This window comes from Coloeus monedula (assembly GCF_965178545.1).
Source record: "Coloeus monedula genome assembly, chromosome: 3".
Classification (NCBI taxonomy): domain Eukaryota; kingdom Metazoa; phylum Chordata; class Aves; order Passeriformes; family Corvidae; genus Coloeus; species Coloeus monedula.
Genome location: NC_138783.1, coordinates 18,505,488 through 18,529,418, shown reverse-complemented (window position 1 = coordinate 18,529,418; position 23,931 = coordinate 18,505,488). Strand labels below are relative to the sequence as shown.

At 39.8% G+C, this 23,931-nt stretch overlaps 1 protein-coding gene across 1 annotated transcript; it reads left to right on the top strand.

Moving 5' to 3' along the window:
• Positions 1–4,527: 4,527 nt before the first annotated feature.
• LOC309571494 (uncharacterized protein C3orf85) lies at positions 4,528–14,015 on the top strand (the record flags this gene model as incomplete). The annotated part of the gene is made up of 4 exons (XM_082279030.1): positions 4,528–4,576; positions 11,708–11,856; positions 12,053–12,138; positions 13,916–14,015. 4 exons carry the CDS (start codon positions 4,528–4,530, stop codon positions 14,013–14,015), a joined length of 384 nt encoding a protein of 127 aa, XP_082135156.1.
• Positions 14,016–23,931: the final 9,916 nt, after the last annotated feature.

Sequence of the window (23,931 nt, the reverse complement as noted above, 5' to 3'; positions counted from 1 at the left end):
AGAGGCTCCAGGACAGAATATAGAAGACATTAACTGGCCTCTGTGACTGACCTAAAATGCTGAAAATCCCAGAGTACACTCTCAAAATTACTGCCAAGGATCATCTTTTCTACTGAACTGCAGCAGCACCCACAGTGATAACAGGTCAAACTGTAGCCTTCCTGCCTTTCCACCAAGCAAGAAATAGGATGTGGAATTATGTAGCCAGGCTCTTCCCATGAGACAGAAGTGACAGAATAAATGTTGCTCAAATAATGGTCAGGGGCAGAGTTCAGTGGTTCGCCTTGTTCATCTATGGATATTAAAAGTGGTTACAAAACTAAGGTGTTGAGAATCAGTCAAGAAACACTAAACACTAAGATACTGCCTCTGATTTCAAGTCCTGAGCTACAACATGGTGGTTGTACAGATCATGGTGTACTGGTCACAACAGCAACGGTCACTATTTTCTTCTCCCTCTCCCCAGTCCTTTTTTTTTGAGAGAGGTTTTTCCATATGTTTTATATCCCTTTATTACCTAACACTTGTCTCATCACTATTCCAAAAAGATACCACAGCAACACAACAGGCATTTTCAGATACACAAAACCTGAAGTTAAACACTGGTGTTGTCATATCTACTTAAACCAAAGATGTCTTAAAGATGAACAAAGAGAAATGGTAAATGTTAGACAAGCTGAAACAAATGAGGAATTTGATATTAAATACATCAGAAGATTACATTTTTCAACAGTTACATAGGAGTTTACAAAATCTGAGAGATCAGCATTATACTTACATGGCGAAATTGAACCTAAAGAGTTAAGTTTCCTAGGCAGATGAGAAGCTGGTGCCAAAGAAGAGAAAGAATGTGGATTTCCAGCTCAAGTTCTTCAGCTTTTTATTGCCAACTGAACTAAGATTTCCTACCTGCTTTCTCCTTCCCAATAACTTTCTATGTTATCTGATACCAATCAACTTGAAGCAACAAGAAATCTTATGGATATTCAGTTATCCTCTCAGGTATTTTACAACTACTCCACCTGTGAAAAATACATTAAAAAGTAATTCAGGAGATGGAGGCCTCATTGTACAGCCAGTCACCGTCATCTTCCTCAGGATGCTTTTAAGATGAGTCCAACGTCTTTTTTCCCTTTTCTTGCTTAAACTGTTTCAGCTATAATCAGCTAAGGTTTGGAGTTTTACTCTTTTTCCTTAAAGAAAAATACTTTCTACTACTCGGGGAAGAACACAGATCTTTCCCCTGAAGTTATTTACTGTCTAAGGTTAGGAAATGTAACAGGAAAAATGGTCTGATCTTTCCCTAACAGAGTTTTGCTGTTTGAAGTCTACCTTACCTTATTGATAAGACTGGTAGCATTGTAGATTGCCTAAACTATCCCTTCAGATAATCCTACTTTCACTTGCCTATAACTTGTTTAAACTTTTATAATTTGGTCTGAGCTTTTTACATTTTTTTTTTTACTATGTCAGGTGTCTGCATCAAGCTGAAATTTTTTGAACCGCTTTAGCCAATATCTCAATAATTTCTACAAATGAGATAAGGATGTGTGTAAGTTTAATTTGCACTGAATATTCTAATGACAACTCCTTTGACTAAGATTTCTGTGCTTTAAAGTAGGAAATAAAAGTCTGACAGAAGAGGGAGGGCATCGTATGAGAATGATACAATGATTCATTCCTCCATATGAAAATTTGAGCCATTGGGCCAAGTTACAAATCTTTCAAAAAATTGCAGCCTGCATATCTGTTAGTGATTAACCGCTAAAATTCTACATTCATTGAATAAATTCATGCTTCTCATGGGTTTTTAGTGATATCCAGATTGCCTATATAATGCCCTCAAAGAACTGCTAAGAACTCATCTGTCTTCTGAAAATTTTTGCATGTGAGCCAGTAGGGCATATGCAAGCCCCAAACTACGTATACATTACAGGGCTTCAGGAAAAACACTGGCTGTTGTGAGCAGAAGTGAGACTTGGCAATAGCAGGACTGGGGTAGGGGGTAGGGAGGGATTGAACCTCGAGCTGTACACCCCTTGTAGATATGGGAAACAGGACACCAAAGAAAGGAGGAAAGGGAAATCACACTGGAAAGCTACTCTCCTCATAAGAGACCTATAAATTCTTCAATCTAAAGATGTTGGGTTTTATGGGCATAACGTCATTTTATGTGAAATTGCAAAGAGCACAAGAGGGAAGACATGTCTCAGGGGAAGAACACAGAGTTGGGCAGCCTACACAAGACACAGTGTGGGCCAAGAGCGAGGCCTGAATCAGACAAGAAGCAAACATGACAGGATAGAGGATGAAACAAAGGAAAACTGGAGGAGTGTTCAGGTGTCATGGATCACTATGTCTTAGGGAACATGCTATCTGTAATTTAGCTACTTCCCAGATCCTGTATCATAGCTTAATCTGGCTGCCCACTGTTCCACTCTACAGCAGAGAAAGCCTTGTGTTCTCCTGAACTCAGAGCCTGAGTCCAGGTATTGCAACATCCCCACCATGTTTTGTGACCCTACCAGAAGATACTCTGTGCCTCTCAGAGAGGACTTTTTTCTATAACAGAGTCAAGGCTTCATCAGTAAAGGATATAGACAAGTCATATTCTCCAATCTGTGACAGGTTTTATTTGCAAATTGTGAGAGCAAGGCTGTGTTTAGCTTCTGGGAGCCTGGACTTAGGTTACTCAGGATCATTTGGGATCTATGGCCTCTAACTGTTTTACCATTTTTTCAACTCCTGTTCCTGAAAAAACCTTCCTCATCTCTTCCTCTTGCTTCAATAGGAGGAGTAAGTGACTCAGGTCTTTGTTGCCAGTCTAGCACACCTTCCTGTGATCTGCTTCCAGGTAGCAGTGTTCTTGCTGGCTGCTCTCATCTCTCCACCTGTGCCATATCAGTAGCAGTGGTCTCTCTGAGTGGGCTGCACATGAAAGAAGACATAACTGCAATAAATATAAAATGACACACCAGCATGTTCTTCTGCTCATTATATCAGGAACTGTGAGGAAAAGCCTGTGGGAGGGAAGCTGCAATAGAAAGACAGGCCCATTTAAGAGAGAAGTGTGGAAAAGCCTAGTGGTGATCATCCACAAAGTTTGTGAGATTAAAGGATAATCTGTATGTTTTTCTGGAATTTTTTTCTGGGGGATCTACAGTTCTTGAGAGCTCTGTGTTGCCTATTAGCAAATATCCCAGTCATTATGCCCTTTTTCCTAGTGCACAAAAAAGCTGACATCTAACATTTAATATAGTAGCTCAGAGGTGGGGAAACTGATCATAAATTTGGATAATTAATATTTGTTGTTACTATGGCACCAGAATGCAGAACACTTGCCTCCATATTTAATTTGCTACCTGGGGTGGATGGATTGATTTTTTTTTTTAGAACAATGCTAAAATAATACTAATTTGTGACATGACCTACAGCAAGGTTAAGAATTGCAGTGTTAGACCTGCTGTTCAATAGTCTCTCCTCCTGCCCAACCATGTGTAATAAAAAACTATTAGGCTTTGTAACTACATAACTAAATGCTTTTTTGCTTCCCAACAAACCTTTACTCCATGCACTCTCTAGACTTGATGGTTCTCCCTGTGAGTATGAGAATGAAGTACTACTGCCCATCAGCATGGAGTCTGGTCCCTGACCTGTAACGTCAGCAGGGTCTGATTTCCTGACATAAATAGCTCGGAGTACACGCACGCCTGTGCTGATGGACTGTGGATCAACATGCGCCAACGTGTGACAGAGCTCATCTTTTCTGTGGTCTGTTATCATCAGTGGAGGTGAGCTTATGAAGATAAGCTGGTCTGCAGTACAGCAACTGCTGCCAACAGGTGAGTTGTATATAAAAAGGCCACAGCTAACTGGACAGGTGGGACAGGTAAGGCAGCATGAACTCATAGTGTCCCACATTACAGAGTCCTAACACCAGCAGAAGACAACAAGACACCCTGGGACCTCTGTCTGGTTCAGGTCAGAACCAAATTTCTTCCTGCCTTCCCTGATTAGTGCTTTTTCAGTCAATTTTATCATAGGTTTATTTCCTTAACCCACCAGTATGCAGCTGAAATATATGGCATACTCTGGCACTGCTCTCAGTGCCAGAGCAGGTGGATTCAAACACCATTCATATTCACACCAAACTATAAACTGTTTGTGCCTATCACCAGGATGAGGGGGAAATAATCATGCAAAAGACTGACTGACTGGGCCTTGCCTGTTCAGCACTCATAGAACAAGCCCAGTGTACTATTTTGCATCATAAAACTTACGGAGAATTGAATGCATCCACACGATAATGAGCCATTTGTGGCTCATTAGAGGCTCAGCTTGCAAAGTCCAAAGTCTACAAACAGAGGCATATAGGAGAAACCTGAACTAAGTACTGTACCCTGCCCTCTGTCTGCACCAACCCTTTACACGTATCTGGTAAATGATTTATAAACCTAAAGACAACAAAGTATAAAACTGTATCGCTGTCTTCACTTTACAAAGGAAACCCTTTCTGAATAAATTGCCATGTCTCTGAAAATATTTCAAATTTTGGTGTCTGCTCTGCTCTTTACAGGTAAGTGCCTGGCATCCTACCTCATGTCATTCCCTTCAGGCTTGTTAAATAGTCAGCTGGCAAAAACCCTGTGTTACCACCAGAACAGCCCTGATGGAGTAGTATTAACTGGAAATCACTGCAGCAGAGACATGCAGGAGAGTGGGTGAGCACAAGATTGCATGGCAAATCCTGTGAAATACAGTTTGATTCTGCTCCTCATGACTATTTTTGAGGTTTTTACTGCTCATGAATAAGGAGGAAGGATGCATTTCTGACTGAAAGGCATTCTTAAAGGATGATTTCCTGAACTGCTAAAATTGTAAAAAGAGCTTGATGCTGTTTCTATGAAATCTTCTCTAAATATTTTTCATATCTCAACATTTATTGTTTGCAGGAAAAAATTTCACATGCATTTATAAGGGCCCAAAGTATTCTATTTCACAAGTGATTTTTGGAATCCGACTTGAATTTCTTTAGGAGACTGATTGTTTTAAAACTCTCAGGTTGTCTGAATGCTGATCCTTCACAGTACTGTGTAACCAGGGCACCTACAATCAAGACTCAACTTGTAAAACCTGGACAAGAGAGAAAATGGATGGGGCGGGGTTACCACATGCTCTTCCCAAAGCAGCACACACTGGTACAGTCTATGATCAGTGATCCACATGCTGCAAGATTGATTTGTTTCTCACAAAATTGAAGCAGGCAGTGACAGCTGACTTCCCTAGTGATTGCCTGCATCTTGACAAGATGCTCCATCCACATGCATGCATTAAAAGCATTTCTTAGATTTGAGTGCTCCAACACACATGCAGTAAATACATGATGTGAATAGCTAAGGCAAAATAAGGGAGACATAATTAGCCAATGATTAATTGTGGATTAATGAAAAAGGTTTTGTGAATTGGGACCACAGACAGGCATAATCTCTCTTATGCGTTGAATTCACTTCCACGACATATGAACCTGAGTTTTGGCTTCAGTGAGACTCTGTAGGGAGATAAGGAGGTGGAAAGGGACTTTGTCTCTTCTGCAAGTTTGAGCTCACCTATAAACCTTTTCCCCTTATTTGTCCTTCCTGATCTGCTGTGCACCTGAACTGGGACAGTTCCTGGGTACTTGCCTACCTTCTTGAACTTCACCTCCTTTCTACTGAAGGCCATTATAACACACACAGTGTCACCTGAAGCCAAGCTGGGAGCAGCTTGCAGCCCCTCCTTTCAGAAGACTTTACTTTCATCTCCTTTATGTCTCTTGTCTTTTTTACCCACTTTCCCAGGTTTCTATTCTTCAAAAGACATGAAGAACTACTTATTACTAATTTTTAATGAGCTCTTAAACGTTTAATTGATCACAATCAGTTCAGTTTTCCATTAATTGTGAATCCTTTCAGCAACAATGAAGGTGGTGGTGAAGTAAAACAGAGACTGTAAGGTTCTCATGAGAACCTTATTCTTCTTCATGCCTTCAGCTCAGTTGCTATAAATCACTCCTCATAGTAGAACCACAGTCACACCTCTGGGAATAAGCTTTCTGGACCTTTTCCTTTAGCCTCTGGAGAGTGCAGCAGCAAGGGATGGGGTACCAGTGTGATGTCTTGGCACTGAGATAATTGCTGAAGTCTCTCAGGTGTCTGATGGGGGTGTTTTGCCCATTCACTCGAGCTTAAACTGGTAGCCACATGTGGATGTAGAAAGCAAATTTCAACAGGACCTACTGAGTGGACCAATTGACCAGTGCTTTTCCTAATACTTTGCTGCAGTGGAAGTAGTTCCTTCCCTAGGATTATCTAGGATTTTTGCAAAATCACCTTGCTATTTCCCCATACCTGACAACAGCCCTGACCCGTGGCATCATCACACATATTGAATATGTTCAATAGCTAATTCTGCATTAAGTGTCTGTAAGTTCTCTGCCATTGCTGATGAGGGAATGAGGCTGATGCTGTAGCTCTAAGGATTGCTAATGACATCTCTTGAACCAGAGAGCTCTTCTGTCCTGTGATGTAAAATTAAGAATTTTCAAAGAATAAAAACTACTTTAATTCAAGCTTTAAAAATAAACAGATGAGACCAAAATTCCAAAGACTGGGTGATATGGACAGAGTTGACGCACTTAAAAATCAGCGACTTTAAATCTTGCTGTCAACAGCAAATCTGACTGATTTAATTCTATTCTAAGGCTTCTTACCATCCAAACACTCCAGCATACAAAGCCTATGTACATACAAACATTATTTTTTATAATGTGAATAAAGCAATGGGCAGGTGTTAGACTTTAATATAATTGCACATTTCAACTGAAAAAAAGTTGATATGTGGGCCAGAGGTGTCCTGCAGGATCCACAAGTCTATCCTTGCTGCAATTCAGCCATGCATGCAGTGTACTGACAGATAACCACATATTGATTTCCATGGAATGCCACATAATCTAGAGAAATACTTGAGTGAGGAGAGAAGCAGCTGCTGCCACATTTTTTTCAGCATTTGCACTGTTGCACTGTGGTAATTTTGGTATTTTGAGTCCTCAGACTGAGTCCTGTGGTCTGACCATGTGAATTTATATGTAGAAAGTTAGATAGCTGAAACATGGTGGGCAGGTGGTCCATTCTGGCTCATTTCTAGCCTTAGGAAATACAACTGAACTGCAGACTTGATTTACTTTTTCAAAGTTCCCAACACGTCAGCACCTGCCACCTCAGCAAGGTTGAAGTTTAGCTCTGTCCAAGTTTAGCCTCTGTCCGAGCTCTGTCCTAAAGAACTGATAAGGCTGGCAGTCTTTTCTCCATGAGCTGACATTTGACCAGAGAATCACCGTAGCCGACAATAAGAAGAGTTATTAGACTTAGAAGAAGGGAGCCAGAGCAATTGCCAACTTTTGACATTTAAATTCCATTGATATTAACTTAAGCAATATGTTTTCAGGTTGTCAGAAACTTGCAAGTCTTCAGAAACTAGGGAGAAACAATAGTGTCCACAGAGAGTGTTTGAAGTGCTGCTAAATAATTGACAGTTTCTTTGCAAATATCATAGCAAATTAGAGATGAACCTCTTTGACCTATGGTAGATGCACACCAGGGATAAATTTTGGTCCTAAGCCTAGAAGTTGCTCCTCACCACTTATACAATACTAATGATCTGGATAAAAAAAGGCTTTGGGGTAGAGAATGGGAGAAGGAGAAGCATACCCTATATTAAGGCAAGTTTGAAGATTTGTCTCCTTATCATTAAACTCTGCCATTAGAGGTGCAAATGGTGGCCAGCCTGCTCCCCAGACTACTAAGCTCACAATGGCTCATGCTACTTAACTTTTACAAAAGAAAATGTATATCAATTAAATAGGTCCCTAAGCAGGCAAATGTGTCAAAACTTAATCCCATACTTACGTTTTTGATAGTGTGATGAAGTGGATCATTGCACATTCAGCTGATAGAAAAAGATGTCTTCCTGGGAAGATTTTGTGGCTGCAGCCAGCTGAATATGTTGCTTTCTAGTAATCTATCCTTGCACAAGATGCTTTCATTCAAGTCTAGCATGAAGAGATTTTAAAGCACAGTAACTTAAGATCTATCCAGGTTGATTTTCTATTCTGAGTGCAGTTTGCTTGCTATACTGTGATACTTTTTTATTATTACTTCGACATTCAAGGTATTTGATATGCCTTTTCATAATCAGACTTTTTTTGTTGGTTTGGGGTTTTTTTAATATACTCCATGCTGGATTAACTGCACATTTGCTTTTTTTTGACAAAGATGACAAGGCTGTACCACCATCTCCTCTCAAGTTTAGTCTCAGATCATAGTAATCCAAAATTAGATGCTCAGAAGGCATGGTAGCAATAATGACTACGATCAGTTTTCCCTCTGGACACTGTCTTTAGGTGCACAGGACAGACAAAACTATCTGCTGAAGGCAATGACTACATGAGCCAAGCATCTGCTTGTTAAACCAGATGATTTTTTTCTATAATTTGTTTTTCATATGAGAACACTGAGTGAATCTTAAAGAGACAATGAAAGGAAACCCTCTAAGTGGTAACAGCTGATACAACCTTGGCAATAGTTCACCCTCCACACACATTTCTCCTGTTTTCCCACTGGGACATTTACATCTAACAGTGCTTTTCAAAACACGTATTTATCTAAGAGAGGAAAACAGTATTGAATAAAACCATTAACATAAAATGTGTCTGGTTGCTCTTCATAGTGGGTTAACTGTTTCAGTACAGCTTGAAATACTTCATCTTTTTGCAGCTCAATTTTATGCACTGTGAGCCATTTTATTAACATCACCCATCTGCTCCTAACTCCATCTAGTCTCACATCAGGTGCTCTGAAATTCCATTCTCCTGGTTGGTATGCTAATCTCCTACAAGATGCACCCCTTCAGGAATAGTCTGTGTTTATAAAGCCAACCCTTCCACAATATTTTGCTAAGCTGTTTGAAAGGAGGGGGAAAATTATACCCAGTCTGAGAAACTTAAATTGAGGTAAGATATTGCTCATTTGATGGAGACTCTGCGTTGTATTCAGAGGGGCTACTTAGATGGAGACACCTGGTCTGATGACCCCAGGTCTACATTAGAGCTAAGTAAAGACCTTCCTTCATCTGAGCTCTGCCAGAGCAGAAGCAAATGTACAACCCTGTCTGTCTGTGCAGCCACAGTGAAAGACCAACAGGGCTAATTCTGGTTTTGCTAGAAATGATCTCGCTAGAGTTTTTCCAGAGGTGAATGAAGCTTGCCATGTTCAGAGACTTATAGTGATCTTTACAGCAAGGCAAAGAGAATGAGCAGAGCCTGAAGGAATAGCTGATATATAAAGGCACTTACCTGATTTTCTTTTGTTACTTATGCATCTTTGGAGTGCCCCAGCAGCTGGGGACAAGTCCTGCAGAGACAGCTCCCAGGAGATGAAACAGCAGCTAGAAAAGAATAAGAACTGGGTGTCAACAGTGACAAGCCAAGAGCAGAGCTGGCATACCTGCCTCTCCTCAGAGCAGGCAAGTGCACTTCAATCAAAGTGAATACCTCGCATAGTTAGGGGTGGCATTTCTCACTGGATACAGATGCAGCCAGAGCAGACTATATATTTAAAATTGACATATAATACCCTGAAGATGGAGCTCTCTGCACCACAGTAGCCAAGATAACACCTCACTGTCCCACTAGAGGAATGACAAGCTCATTTTTGAAGATGCTGGCAGCAAGAAAAAAAACCACAAGAAACATAGCTGCTTAATGATCTTTTTTTTTGCAGCTTACTTTAAATCTGGAGGGCCAGAGCACATATTGGTGGTAAAATTTAATGTCTGATGGCCCTTACTAACTATATATACATTTAAAGAAAAGTGTAGCCTGTTAATGAGTCAGTTTCTGATCCCAGTTCAGTTATCTCCATCCAGAAATGTAATCATGAGCTTACAAAATATTTAGTATAAAAAGAAATCCTGACATTAACTAAAGAGAAATTAAAAGCTCATAGATTTTTCTATTGGAAAATAGTAAATTGCCAGAGAAATACTGAAATTTGGCACAAGCTTAGTTTTCTCTTGTGCAGCTCTAGAATACAAGTATAGCAATTTAATAGACATATGCATGAAATATATTTTCTTCTTTCCCAGGCCAGAATCTTGTTTTCTGAAGTACAGAAATTGCTATTCCTGTGTTTCCTAAGGGAGAGAGCAGTTCACACATGAGTCTTCTCACGAAATGTCTGAACTTACTTTTTTCCATGCAGTTGGTAACTTTTTTGAAGAGGGTATTCCTTGAAAATTCCCTACCCTAAAATTTCTACCTCCAGTTTATGATTATAGTAATTTGCAATATGAAGAAACTGAAGTAGGAAGCAATTACTGGGACTGTCATTGCTTGCTAAGTAACTTTTCTAAAGTACTCTTTGGCATCTATATTAAGAGCAAAGATGACAACCACCATCACTTTTTTTTTTATTCATTACTCTATAAACAAGGTTTTTCTCATCCTCTTTTTAAGCTCTTTTGGCACTGAGAAGAAACAAAGTTAAAGGGAGCAACAAACACTCTAGCTCACATATCTGCCACCTATATGCATTCAGCAAACATTTTCTTCTAGTTAAAAAACTAAAGAGCAACGATATTGTGGATGATCAGGAAAGTCAGCAATAATTACAAGTGAACTGGATTCAGCTGAACACTGATAGATTTTCCCCCTAGAAGTTCAGGAATCAGGGAATTGGAGACCTGTGAGTGAAGTGATAGCTTGCCCTGCTGAGCTCCTACTCTAAGACATAATAGACAAGGACTCAAGTTCTTGGCCCATCTGTTTCAAGTATGTGCAGGTCACCCTCAGGTGTCCATTTAAACCCACTTCACTAAATTGGAGCACAGCTGTTTACAGACTGGCCTCAGCTTGGCTGATGGATCTGAGCTCCAACTTAAGTGGTTCATTAAAAATTGTGTGATTCGGACTGACATACTATTTTGGACTCTTTTAGCCTCAAATTAATGTCTCAAAATTAATTTATGTCTCAAACACTCGAGACTAAAAAGAAAAGATTTTTTTCTGTACCAGAGCCTTTCATAAGAAGCTAAAGAGGAATTCTGACCTTTTTCTTGTGAAGAATATTTATTTCAAGATCTGCAAGGACTACTTCTGCATCTGTGGTGACCTCAGAAGCTATCTGAATCAATGCAATAGCGAGATTAGAAGTGCAGTATCTTCTGTTCAGAAAATAATTTCCAAGCATGCAATTTCTATGCTGATACTAATGAGAATAAATATCACATATAAGCCAGGATGTTCAGAAACCATAGATAAATTCATAGGGTTTGCGTTCTTTTAAAAAATTTTAGGTTCTGAGCACGCCTGAGACTAGGGCAATTACAGTCTAAGAGGATTTTTGTAACAAAATTTTGCATTAAAAATAAATTAGTGCCTTAATTACATTGTAGCTTTATTTACTTCAGATTCAACAGCAAAATAATGATTTAGAGCATCTGTTTTATTAACTTCAGGCCTTAAAAAAAAAGTTTCTTTCTGAGAATCTAAGGTAGGACCATCTTTGATTTCTATTAAATAAACTACAGGTTCAAAACCATGTTCTGTGGGTATAAGCGTATTTTTGAAGTGCACATTCTAAAATATTTTTCTGATATTACAAATATTTATCAGCTTCTGTTTCAAGTGTCCTTGGAGCACCCTTTCTGACAGAAGAATCAGCAAATCAATTCATACGGCTCAAACGACATATACCATATTCTCCGAGCTACTGGGACTCCAAAAGCAGCCAGAACATGTGGGGATACACTGTGGCTGAACAGGTATTTTCTTCCTTCAAGAGGAAGCAGCATCTACTGAGAAAAAGAAAGCACGGGTCTGGAATTAACATAAATCCTTTGGGTCAAGGGAGGAAACTTTTCTGATTTATCAGCATGGGCAAAGCTGCTCAGTAGTCACACACGGTATTTATTCAGTATCAAAGCTCAGAATATTCCTTTCTCATTTGATCTACTTCAGATTAGCAAATCATGGGCAGCTTTTAGAGAAACAGCACAATACTACATGGACTTGGACCCTTTTGCCTTCGATCCCTCGGTAGCCGTGTACGATGGGGTTTCTCAACAGAGCATTTCGTAGACTTGGAGCATGTGTGTACCTAAGTAAGTAAAACTGACCCTTACAACACTGCTGACAATTGGTTTATAGTGTCATAACCTGACACAGTAAAAAACCCAATTATATATTGAAAAATTAGAGAAGATTTGTTTTAACTGTCCAAGTTTAACAGTTATTTAAATGTGGTCATTTTATTGTGTCGGGTTCTTTTTTAAGTATGTTTTGGAAAAGCTCATTAAGAGCTTAAAGAATATATATCCTTTTAAAAGTCCACAGAAGCTAAACTGCTTCCTATAGAGTTGATTTAAAAAGCAGACAGAAAGCAATTCCTGAGGAGAAAAATAAAAGATAAAAAACTCCATCTATTTCAGTAACAAAACTGTATCCAGTGTGGAATAAAGCCTCAGCAGAACAAAACAGAGAATGAGACATAGCAGTTGGTAAAAGCAGTATTTATAGATCAGCACAGGAGTACATGAAATGAAGTGTCACAATCTCAGAAGTTGCTTAGGACTGTGCTAAAATTGGACACAATTTTTGGACAAATTTTTGTCAAACTTAGGGAAAAATTACTAAATGATTCAGTTGGACAAGCACAATACATGCATTCCTGTGGAACACTTCTCCTGTGAAGATACTGCAGTCCTTAAAAATGGACAGGAGCAGGTAGAACTAAACTCATACAGTTTCAGTGCTTAAAATAGTTACTAAGACAGCATCTGTCAGTCTGACTGAAACCGCCAATAAGAAAATGGGCGAACTTCTCACAATATACTTTGAATTGAATATGCTTTGAATTTTATTGACTTAAAAGTACCTTTCTTTGTGAAAATGAGTTTCATTTTGAAACACAGCTTTTGAAAAGATCTTTTATTATTTATGAGATAGGAATTTAGCTTGGAGAGTCTCAGAGTGAGTTTTCCAGGACTCTTCCACCTGAAAGGTGACATCAGTTTCATTCACTCTGAGCAGAAACAAAGTAGGAGAGAATAGCTAAAAGCCGTAATTTACCTTCCCTCCTGCTGAGCCTTCAGCTAGTGCCCTTGGGCAACTGGAAGGAAGCACCCAGTTATTCCCTCACAATTTCTAATACTGATATGGGTGGATAGCAGCAATCACTTCTGCCTTATTACAAATTTACCTGAAGATAGTTTATTCAGTTTTCTGAAAAAAACCCCACTGACTTTCCCACCAGAAAAATTCCTCACAGAGAAAAGCCCTAACTGTCTCTAATTATTGGTTGTGCATCCATGTGCCTGATGGCTGTGATCACAGCAGCTGCCAGGCAGACTCCAGGATGAGTTATGTTTCCAGAAGGATAATCCTAATGATTGTCGTATGACAGGACTAAAGCCATTTACATAAACACATTTACAGGCACTCCCACTGAAGTATGTTCATGATTTCAAAGCAAGGCTAGTTAACTCCCAGACTGAAATAAACTTCCCATTGCTAATGTGACAGGAATTGACATCCAGAGTTTTTGAGAAGGCATATAGTAGCAAAGAAGCATCAAGCTAGAAGTTACAAAAACTGTTGTGGATAAAGTAGAACAATTCTTTTCAACATTTTTGTCCCTGATTAGTGATAACTCTGAAATGGAAAGCCTACACAACCTATGCAGGAATCTGGCTCAGGGGCTGTACTTCCAGAAGAAAATATTTGCAAAAGCTGGCAAATCTGAAGACTGCAGTTGTTGACAGGATCTTTAAATTAATTTTGTGATTTTTTTTTTCTAAAATAAATTTATTTCATCTTTTCTAGCAACAACATCAGACCTTACATGGAGCTACTACAGCAGTCTGGGACTCACCTCCAGCAACAAGCTATTAAATCCTACACGTCTCGTATCTGGCCATGTTAGGATATGACATGTTATGTATTTGCCATTACATATTTGATAAGATGACTTTATCTCATCCCACTTAGGTTTAAACCCAAAATTAATAACTAATTCTCTGTATAAATACTGCATATTTTATATTCATAAGTAGAACTGAGATGTAGGTCATGGTAAATTCAATAAGAAGTTGAAGAAAACCAACCATGAACTTTTAGCAGGTTGGGTTTAAAAACGCCTAGTGTTTTCAGGTAAAACATTTTTTTGACTAAACAATTGTTTTAAGATGTACATTCCTGCTTCTGTGCCTGAAAACCACACTTTTATTTCTCAGTATTTTCCTTTAGCTACATTTTTGAGAGGCTAGTGAGAAATGAAAATTGGTCACTTTGGATGGGTGAGAGAAGTAGAGCACATTTGCTTCAGGTATACTTCTCTAGTGCAAGTGCATTTCCATTCTTTCAAGTACTAGTAGTAGGTGTTGTGGTACACATCCATTCATGTCTATGCTTTGCTTTCCTCATTTAAGCTTTTGTACTTGGTCTTGAGTGCCAAAACCAACTGAACCCACAGCTACTACTGTATGTTGTTTTTTCTTACTCCACAGAGGAAGGAAATGGTGGAAACATTCACAGCTCGTTCTCTAAAAAGAAAATGGTGGTGACAAATGTTCTTTATGCCAAGTTCTTGACCTTGGAAGTTTCCTGGTTCCTATTCATTAATGTACCTTATTGCAGAACATCTTTGAAGAAAAGATTAGGATTCCATGTTTCTTTTATATGTTATTAATATAATGCTAATTAAAAGCTTTTTCAACCTTAGCCAAAGTTTCTGCATGAAAAAAGATGACCCGCTGAGGAAAACAAAATGTATGGTAACCTAATGGCAGGGTAGGTGAAGGAAGGCAATTTTTGCTCGCTTTTTATTCCCAAAGAGCAGATTCTGCATGTTGTGCTTTCAGGATTCTTTCTGAATATGGACTGTACTCTAACTGGAACAAATTTAAAGATAATGTTGGATCTTCTAGCAAGAAATCCACATTCTGGCTTTTTGGCAATCTCTACCATGCTCCTAGGTATGAAACTATCCTTAGGTCATTATTAATTTCCCTGCATAGGACAATGGGCCTGAAATTGCCGTTATTCATTAGCTGAAGCTGAAAATTCATTAAACACTTGAAAGAGATAAATGAGGTGCAAGTTCAGTATTTGCCATGTAGGATTTCACATCTTTAGTCACACTATTTAATTATGAACAGTTCATTCAAAGATAAGGGGTGACAAGTGATGTATAGACTAAAGACCTCACTGGTTAAACACAGTCATGGCCTGTCCCTGCTGCCCCCTTTCCCTGTGCTGCTCAGCCTTGGATAAGCTAGTGCTCCAGACCCTAAACATTCCACTATTTTCCTCAGTAGCAGCACAGACACGATAAGAGTTACTGAAAGTCTTCAATTTATAGCAAAATGCAGGACTGTAAGGGTAAGCATTGCCTTTTATTTTAAATGGATATGCAGTAAAATTCCAAGGGTGCACCTGCTCCAGCTGAGCACCTTGCTGGTCCCAGAGAAGTTGCAGCTCTGCAGGCAGTGATGCCCGCACCACTTGTGAACCCGTTCCTGAAGCACTGCTCTTTTCTGCCCATCTCTCCAACTGATGTTGTTGCTGCCAAGGCAGGGGTTCGTGATCTATCTGTGCATTAACTGCAGTTTTCATGCCTGCATGGCAAGTTAAACCAAAATGGGGGTAGTTCAGGAGCTGGTTTGCAGATAGACAGCAGATATCCCTGGAGTGTGGATGACAAAGCCCATCAGTGAGGTGGAAGGCAAAATGAAGTACTCTCAGCTATCACCTGCTGTCAGCTAGTGAGGTAACTGCCCAACCATTATGAGCCATTTTAGGGTTGTCAGAGCCATAAAATTAGAATAACCACTGTCTGTTGCCATGAGGACAGTCTTGCACAAGGCTGGCTTTGCAACCAAAACATCAGACAAAGCCAGAGGATGCAATTTGACAGATCTGTTGTACTTAGACATGACTAATTCCTTTAAAGAAGTTGTTCTGAAAGCCAGAGACTCAATACTCAATCTGCAAATCCATAGCTTCAAGCTAATGTCAGTAATTCAGATAATTAGTCTTGCTGAATTAAATGGGAAGAATTGTGCACGCGTGAGTAGCAGTGGAGGATGAGGTGCTTATTTTGTCTTATCAAATACATGCCATTCATGACGATGAGCAAATGGCTTTCACAGCATCTGAATATTAAACACCTTCATCTGCATTTAATTATAACTGGGAAAAATATTTACCCTGTGAATTTGCTCCCCCTATTTATCTTCACATATTGTTTCAGCACTTTAACTCATGTAACTCTAGACCCTTCTTCACTGACTTTTCCAACACATCTTTATGCTGCCACCTACAAGTTTAATCTCCTTGCTCTTTCTACACAGCACAGATACACAGGCAATACCTTAGCAATGACAAAAACAAAGAATAGTGCTAAACTAAAGAGAACTTCAAGTACATCTGTGCTGGTCATGGGAATGGAATAACAGGTCTCAGGGCACAGGACCTTTTCTTCTAGTGCAATGGAGAGCAGTATTTATTATTGGTTTCTGAATAATGCAAGTTTTTTGAGGAAAAAACCTAAGTCCCACAAACACCAGAGCTCCCTGAGGCAAGAGAGAACACAGTTTCCCTGAGAGAGGGGAAATGTTGGGGTGACCCAGCCCACTGCGGGGCTGGGGCAGTGTGATGCCAATCAATCCCAGCCCATTCCCTGGATCGAGTTTCCCGAAGGGGCAGACTCAGAGGGTGGGTCGAGGGGAGGCTCAGAAGCCTAAGCTGCACTCCCCCGGGCAGTGCCCGGGTACAAGCCGCCTCCCCTGGTTCAGGAAAATTCTCGGTTACTCGGTTGTTCACTGGTTCTCTGTTATAACTCCCGCCTCTCAGTTTCCCCCAGTGTTTGTTGTTACATTGTGTCCTCCCTCTGGCTTGTAACTCATTGGTTGTTTTCCCCTTTCACCGCGGTTTTCAAATTCCCTATAAAACTGAAGACAAGGCTCCAAGGAGAGATCCCATCACAATCCCATCAATCCGATCCCATCGCATCCCATCACATCAGATTCCAGCTTGTTTGGGTTGCAAAACTTCTGACAATAAACCTGTTAAAAGCCAGACCCGAACAGCCTCTCTCTTCCTTTGTCTCCGAGCTAATGTGAGCTGATCCCATCGGCTCCTGCCATGTTCCCTCTGCAATGAAGCCAGCTAGCTAGCTCAGCCAGCAGCCCTTTTCCTGATGCTGAAGTCGCTTCTCCGATGGACAGAAGTAGCGCAGCTGGACTCTCTCTGACCTGGGACACGCCAGAGCTCGCGCCTCAAGCACCAAACCCTGCGTTAGGGAAACGGGCTGAGAGGAAGAGGAATCACAGGAAACTGGAGTCAGGTTTGTCTCTGTATAGATGTTAACTGGATGGATGCAGAACATCTGTCAGTTTCCAACTCTTTCCTGACTCATGTGAACAGGGTGACTAAAGTCAACAGAACGACAGAAATCAGAATGTCCAAGTACCTCTTGGTTGATATCCAGCTCCAGCAGCAGCTTTTTGCCAGGCAAGGCCCTTACACGGTGTCTGTCCCATGGGAGTGCCAAGTCAGATCTGAACCATGCTGCAAATCCTTCCTCGGAGCACTTGCCTATTCCACCAGATCCTCGTATCCCTAATTTTCCCAATCTTAGAAGAATCAAGCTGCCTTTGCAATCTCTCCTACTCTGTCAAGTTGAATTGAAAACAGCCCACAAGTCACAAAATTACAATGGCTAGACATAGGGGATAAACATCTACCTACTTAGGCAGCGTGGTTGTAGGAGCCCTGCCTTGTCAGGGAAACAGAGGAGGGATTCAGTGTAGTTAGACATGACAGGAGAAGTAAGAAAACCTGTCTTTCCGATAATAATTGAAGAAAAAGATTAATACTCCATGGCTTTCTTTTAATAAGAAAAGCCAGTCATTCTGAACACAGCAAATAGGGAGAGCTGTAGAGTCCAAGTAACCTATATATAGCCTACTTTACAAATGTTGAGTATGGGATAGGTACTAAGATGCAGTTTTCTATAAACTCAGCAGGTGAGTATATAGAGGTAACGAGAAAGAACCATTTACTTTATGACCTGAAATGGTTTCTTCAAACAGAACAGTGACAACTGGTATTCAATGAAAGTCCTACACACTACTTCATCACTGTTGTAATTCACGTGATTGAACCTGGTCCCAGATGATTTTACTGTGTAAACCTTTTGAGCTTGCGTCACACTACTGTTGTGCCTTGCTTTACATTTGATTTTCTATTGTCTTAATTTAAACTAGAACAGCTGAGACAAAATAGTCATCTAATCTACACCTGCTGCTGGCTGCCAGCAAGTGTGAGCTGTGTTCAAGGCAATTTATGTTGGCTGATTAAGTATATAAACCACCCACCTGAGGCAGGTATATTGCCATAACCACTTCATGTAGAGTGCAAAATAAATTATTAATCTTTTGCATCATCCATAGGAAAAAATGAGCTCAGTTGTTAAAATGTAAGCATAGAAAGTTATCCAAAAAACAAAAAGTTCAGCCAGGAAATAAGCAGTCTTTGTATGTGATTATTATGTTAAGCAAACAAACATCAATAATTACTGTTCTGCCTCAAAGACTGTTGAAGAGATATGTATTTCAAACAACATTACATCAAACCTGCAGAGTCTGCTTTCCACCAGCTGCAAAAAAGGGGAACAAGTCCTTCTATGAGAGATGAGTGGTATCAAGCTGGATATCTGTAGAGGTGATCAACACAAGGCAACACAGCAAACATCTGTTCCCTTTGAGCCCAAGCCACATCCCACCGCAGCCCTAGGCAGGCTGAGTGCTGCAGCTGACTACATTAGAGATAGAACAAGTACTCATTGAGACCTGCAATGCAATTTTAACCACAACCTCCTAAGGGAAGCGAGCTTTCCCTATGCCAGTCTCAATCCAGACAGGGATAGGGAAGGAAGAAGGGACAGACTGATGAATTTCAGCCCACTAGGGTCAGCCCCTAATAGCTTCTTTCTCTATGAGGCATTACAGGATAGTCAGCTTGGAGTGACACTTCCTATTCAGCTCCTTACTCCTGGTCATAGCAGCCACTGCTAAGGTGATTTCATGCCGTTCCCTGCCTCCTTGGCAGAACTGAATAAGCATGTGAAATCTGATCTGAATAATTCAACTGTGTCCTGCTTGTGATTGAACGCTGCTGTGCAGCAGGGAGCTCACTTGAGGAAGGATTAAAAAACATCCTTACAACTGCTGTCAATATTATTATCATAAATTCAAGGCCCGACTGTGCAAGGTGCAAAGAGAAAGCAGTTATTGTGCCGTCTTCAAAATGAAGGTAGGACTATCTAAGGGCAAGAAAACAACCACAGAAAGAAAGCAACTAAAAAGACAACCATGGATGTTGGTGGTGGCTGCTTAGCGCTGAAAAAGAACTGATTTGGTAGTTATTTAGAAGAATGGCCTAAAAACCATCTTGTTTGTAATTTCAAACTGGCTTTGGTTGAACACAGCTCTGAGAACTATAAAGTGCTGCTTCCTCTTGGTGTCTCTGTTGAAATATTTATGGTGCTACCCTTGCTGTGGAGTTCAGGCAGGAAGCTCAGTGCTGAAAGATCTACTACAAGCTTCCTGATGGCCTGGGACCTATGCATCCCCACATTACACTGTGGGTAGGATGCAGTCTGATTTTTGCTATTGTACCTCATAAAGCAACTACATTATAGCAAAGCTACATGTACTGACTTTTGGTTTTTAATTTAGAAGAGTTTGCAGTAATGAGGAAGAGCCTATTTAAAACATTTACCATAGTGAAATTAAGAGGAATAAAAATTTTACAAAACCCATGCTTTTACTCATAAATCATTTGAAACAATTACCTTTTGCTAAGGGTACAAACTATTCAATCAGAGATATTATACTTTGTGGACTACAGAAATATTTTTTCTACAAATAAGAAAATAACCTCCCTTCTCGTTATTCAGGACTACACAGTTCCCTACTCCTTTCTCATCCTCTCTGCTCCAGGCTAAGGTCTATTTTCATTCCCTTAATAATTGCCAAAGGATTAGATCTATCCCAAGTGCAACTACAGGTACTGTTTGTAGCAACCAAGGATTACTTTGTTCCTCACTAAAATGTCCAAGCTACCTTCATTTATCCAGTCAACTGTATCAGAAACAGCATATACAGCAGCAATTACAAAATAAGAGAGTTACAAAAAAGTCCTTTCTCTTGAAATGATAGCTTTTGTAATTAAAGCATGCTAGCCTGAAACCAGAAGTGGAAGCTGAAGGATTTTCAGAGAATTGCTTGTCGGCCGGATCCCTCTTTCCCACAGTGAAAGCTATGAAGTTTATTATGAAGTTATTAGTGGAAGCACTGACAACTGAGGACAGGAACTTATTTGACAGAGTCTTCCTTTTCAGGTCTTAACTAACATGTAAAATTGCACTCTGGAAATGAAGGGGAAGTCACCAATGCATGCTGAAAATTTAGGCACACCCTCCTAAAATCAGCTTCTGAAAGAACAATAATGAGTTAGCAGACATTAACACAGAAAAACACTGCATCATCAGCATTGTAGCCAGAATTGATTAGAAGAAATGAGTCTCAGAAGAACCAGGAATAGATAACTGTATTTTTCTCAGAAGCTCACTAGACAGCCTGGGCAATCTAGGTTTTCTCTGAATCTTCTTCAGATTGAACTAATCTGCCCTGAAATCTGCTAGCTTGAGGCTGCTGTTCCTAATAGTCCAGAAAGGGAACTCTCATAGAGAAATGCTTTGAAATTGTCAGTTCTCATTCTGAGCAAAGATTGAAAGTAGCTCATCTGTGTCAATAAACTGTCTGGCAAAGACTGGATCTGTCCTTTGCATTTGACCCTGGTACAAGTGATATGCCTTCTCATACAAGTCCTGCAGCATCAGGACTCAATCACATTAGAGAGTTGATCTTACCATCCCCTAAAATTGGACATCCTGAAACTTGTGTGTGTTTCAGGCTCACAGAAAATGGCTTACAGCACTGAAGAGGACAGATGTGAATTCATTACCTTTCTAGTACAAGATCACTCGATGTGCAACAGCACTACCAATCATTATGTCCAATGCAAATAATGGATTGTAAGTGTTTCTGTCTCATTATCTTGTGACAGGACTGTTATTAACTTGTGACTAAACAACAATTTTAAAGAAAGTCTCCTCAAGGACAGGCTATATATATATATGTGTGTATATATTTATATGCCTGATAAATTTTCTTCTTTTCCCCACTGCCTAGATTCCATAGCAAGCAAGTGTCCTAGATGGAATGGACCAATAAGTGGTTGCTAAACTGTGGGCTTTAGAGTTCTCCAAGCTTGAATTAACACAAGTAAATATATACCACAGATCTTTTTCAAACCCAGAAAAGTTGGCTGTTAAGATGGCATAACTGTTCACAATGAGAACATGGATTTCCCAAAAAAGGTTGCAAAGTGCCATCGAATTACTAGGCGATATTGAGCTCTGAGGTTTTTCCAGCATGTATGGCAGTGCCAGACTATGCCTCCAAAAATAATTAACAATAGCAGCTGTACAGGTACTTCATCAGCAGAAACACTGGAGGGTGATGAATCCATGCAAAGATTGCACGGGTAGAATAGAGAGATCGCTACAATAGACAGGTATAATAATAGGCTAGAAATGTGTCCTTAGGGTCTGAAGCTCAGTTTTTTAGTTTTATCTCTTACCTGGGCTCAATGTCACTGAAGAAGGTTTGAGTAATTTCAAGAAAATCAGAGTTTTGATTTTTGTCAGTGGGGTTTATGTATTTATTTTAATTTTACAGCTTTTATACATGATTTTAGAATCGTATTTTATCTTGAATGCCTAGATGCAATTTTTACATCAGATCCTGTTGTGCCGTCTTTGCTTCTATGAGGAATGAGCACAGGTCCTACTGGGTATTCACCTTATTGACCAGAAGAAAAATAATTAAAATTTTCAGTCCACAAATATTCGTGGATGGATACTCATGCCACTTGAACTCCAGTTGAAAGCTGAATGAAGAGACTACTTGTATTTTTATATGTATATTTATATTTATATTTTATATATACATATATTTATATGTATATTTATATGTATATTTTACTGGCATAAGCAAAGATAACCATCTGAATTACCTGAATTCCCTTCCAGTTCTAGTAGAGATGCTCTTTAGCACCAACCCTCAACCTTGTGTCCACTTACAGAGGAAATACTTTAAGCACTTTTAAAGGGCATCAGGTCAGTCAAAAGGATATGAAATTAATTTAAATCTGCAAAATGGCTTATTGAAACAGCCTTATTAAAACTACAGTCACCACCAGTGATTTTCTAGGCTACAACTTCTGAACAGAGGTTTCATTTTGTCCCAAAAAGCTCCAGATAGTTCGAATTAAATTCTCTGACTTTTTCTGCCTGTGCATAGTATTGTCATAACTGTGAGAGAGAGAGCTTCTTCCCAAAAGAGCCTCAGATTTTTAAAACTACATGGGATGACTCAAGAATTTCTTCATGCAGGATGATACCCGTCCTGAAAGTCATTTAACACATCATCGAATAAAGCCCAAGCCTCAATATTAACACCTTCTGTAAAGCCCCAAACACCTCTCAAATCAGACAATAATCAGCCTAAATCAGTTGCTTACCATCATGCCTAGTGGTAAGAGTTAGTAATGAACTGCATGTATTTTTCTGATTTAGCTGTTTGGACGAGGGGTTCAGTCAATTTTTGAGCTGGTATGCACTAGAAACTTTGGAATATAAACACACTTCACATTCAAAGGTTAATGTTGATATGTCTGGGAAAAGAACAGAGGAAAATGAAGGTGTAACTCCTTGGTAACTGTAGAAACAGTTAAATAACATAGTTAAACCCCAAATATGGGTCATAATTTGCAACAGAAGTACTCCCTGAGCTCCATCAAGGAGAGCAAGTCTTTATTTAGTGGAAACACATCTGCCTGAACACATTGGGAGGAAATATGGCTTGGAAGAGTAAAACTGAATCGAAAAATAAGCCTACCTCCTTCCAGGGGAGCAGATCATCCATGGGAGTGAGTTTGGCTGGGAAGAGCTCATGTCTGGCAGATGCAGCCTGGAGCTGGAGCATAGAGCAGCTGAGGAGGGCAAGTGTCTGCATGAGGCAGCTGGAAATAGTGAAGTGCAAGCACAGGGTGATCTTTTAGATTTAGTTTCAATAGAACTGCAGCAATTTCCTTGCATTTCCTTGGAAATGGCTTTTATGTATATTTGTACCAATGTTTCCCCTTTTGGATGCTGCAGATGAACCCTTTCATTCAGGTGAACGTGGTTTGTTGGGAAAGTGACTGCAAGATAATGACCAAGTGTCCAGGCAGCTCATGAAAAAGGGCACAGTGAGCAGGAGGGCAGAAAAGAGAAAAGATGACACATGTCATGTGCAGGTGGAGGGGAAAGGGTTGCAGAAAAGACTGTGATTCTGATCCTGTTGTCTGGGAATTGGAAGCTCATGTGGCCTCAAGACACAGAAGAAACTAAATAGGAAAAATTAATAAACTAAAAGGATTGGAATGTATTTCTCTTTAAAAAAAAAAGTCTGGATTTTGAACTAATACCTTTTTCATCCTAACTGTTTCATAAATATCAAACTTTGTTGCATTCAAACTCCTCTTCATTTATTCCTTTTCAAGATAGTGAAACAGCCCTGGCTTTTGACTTTTAATTTCACACCAGCTTGGAGCAGGGCTCCAAGTTTCCTTTGAGTGATGCTGGGTTGCAACTTGCCACAGTCCAACAACTCCTCAATGCCAGAACTGGGACTGTGCCTTTAAAACCTTCATACTTTAAGAATCTT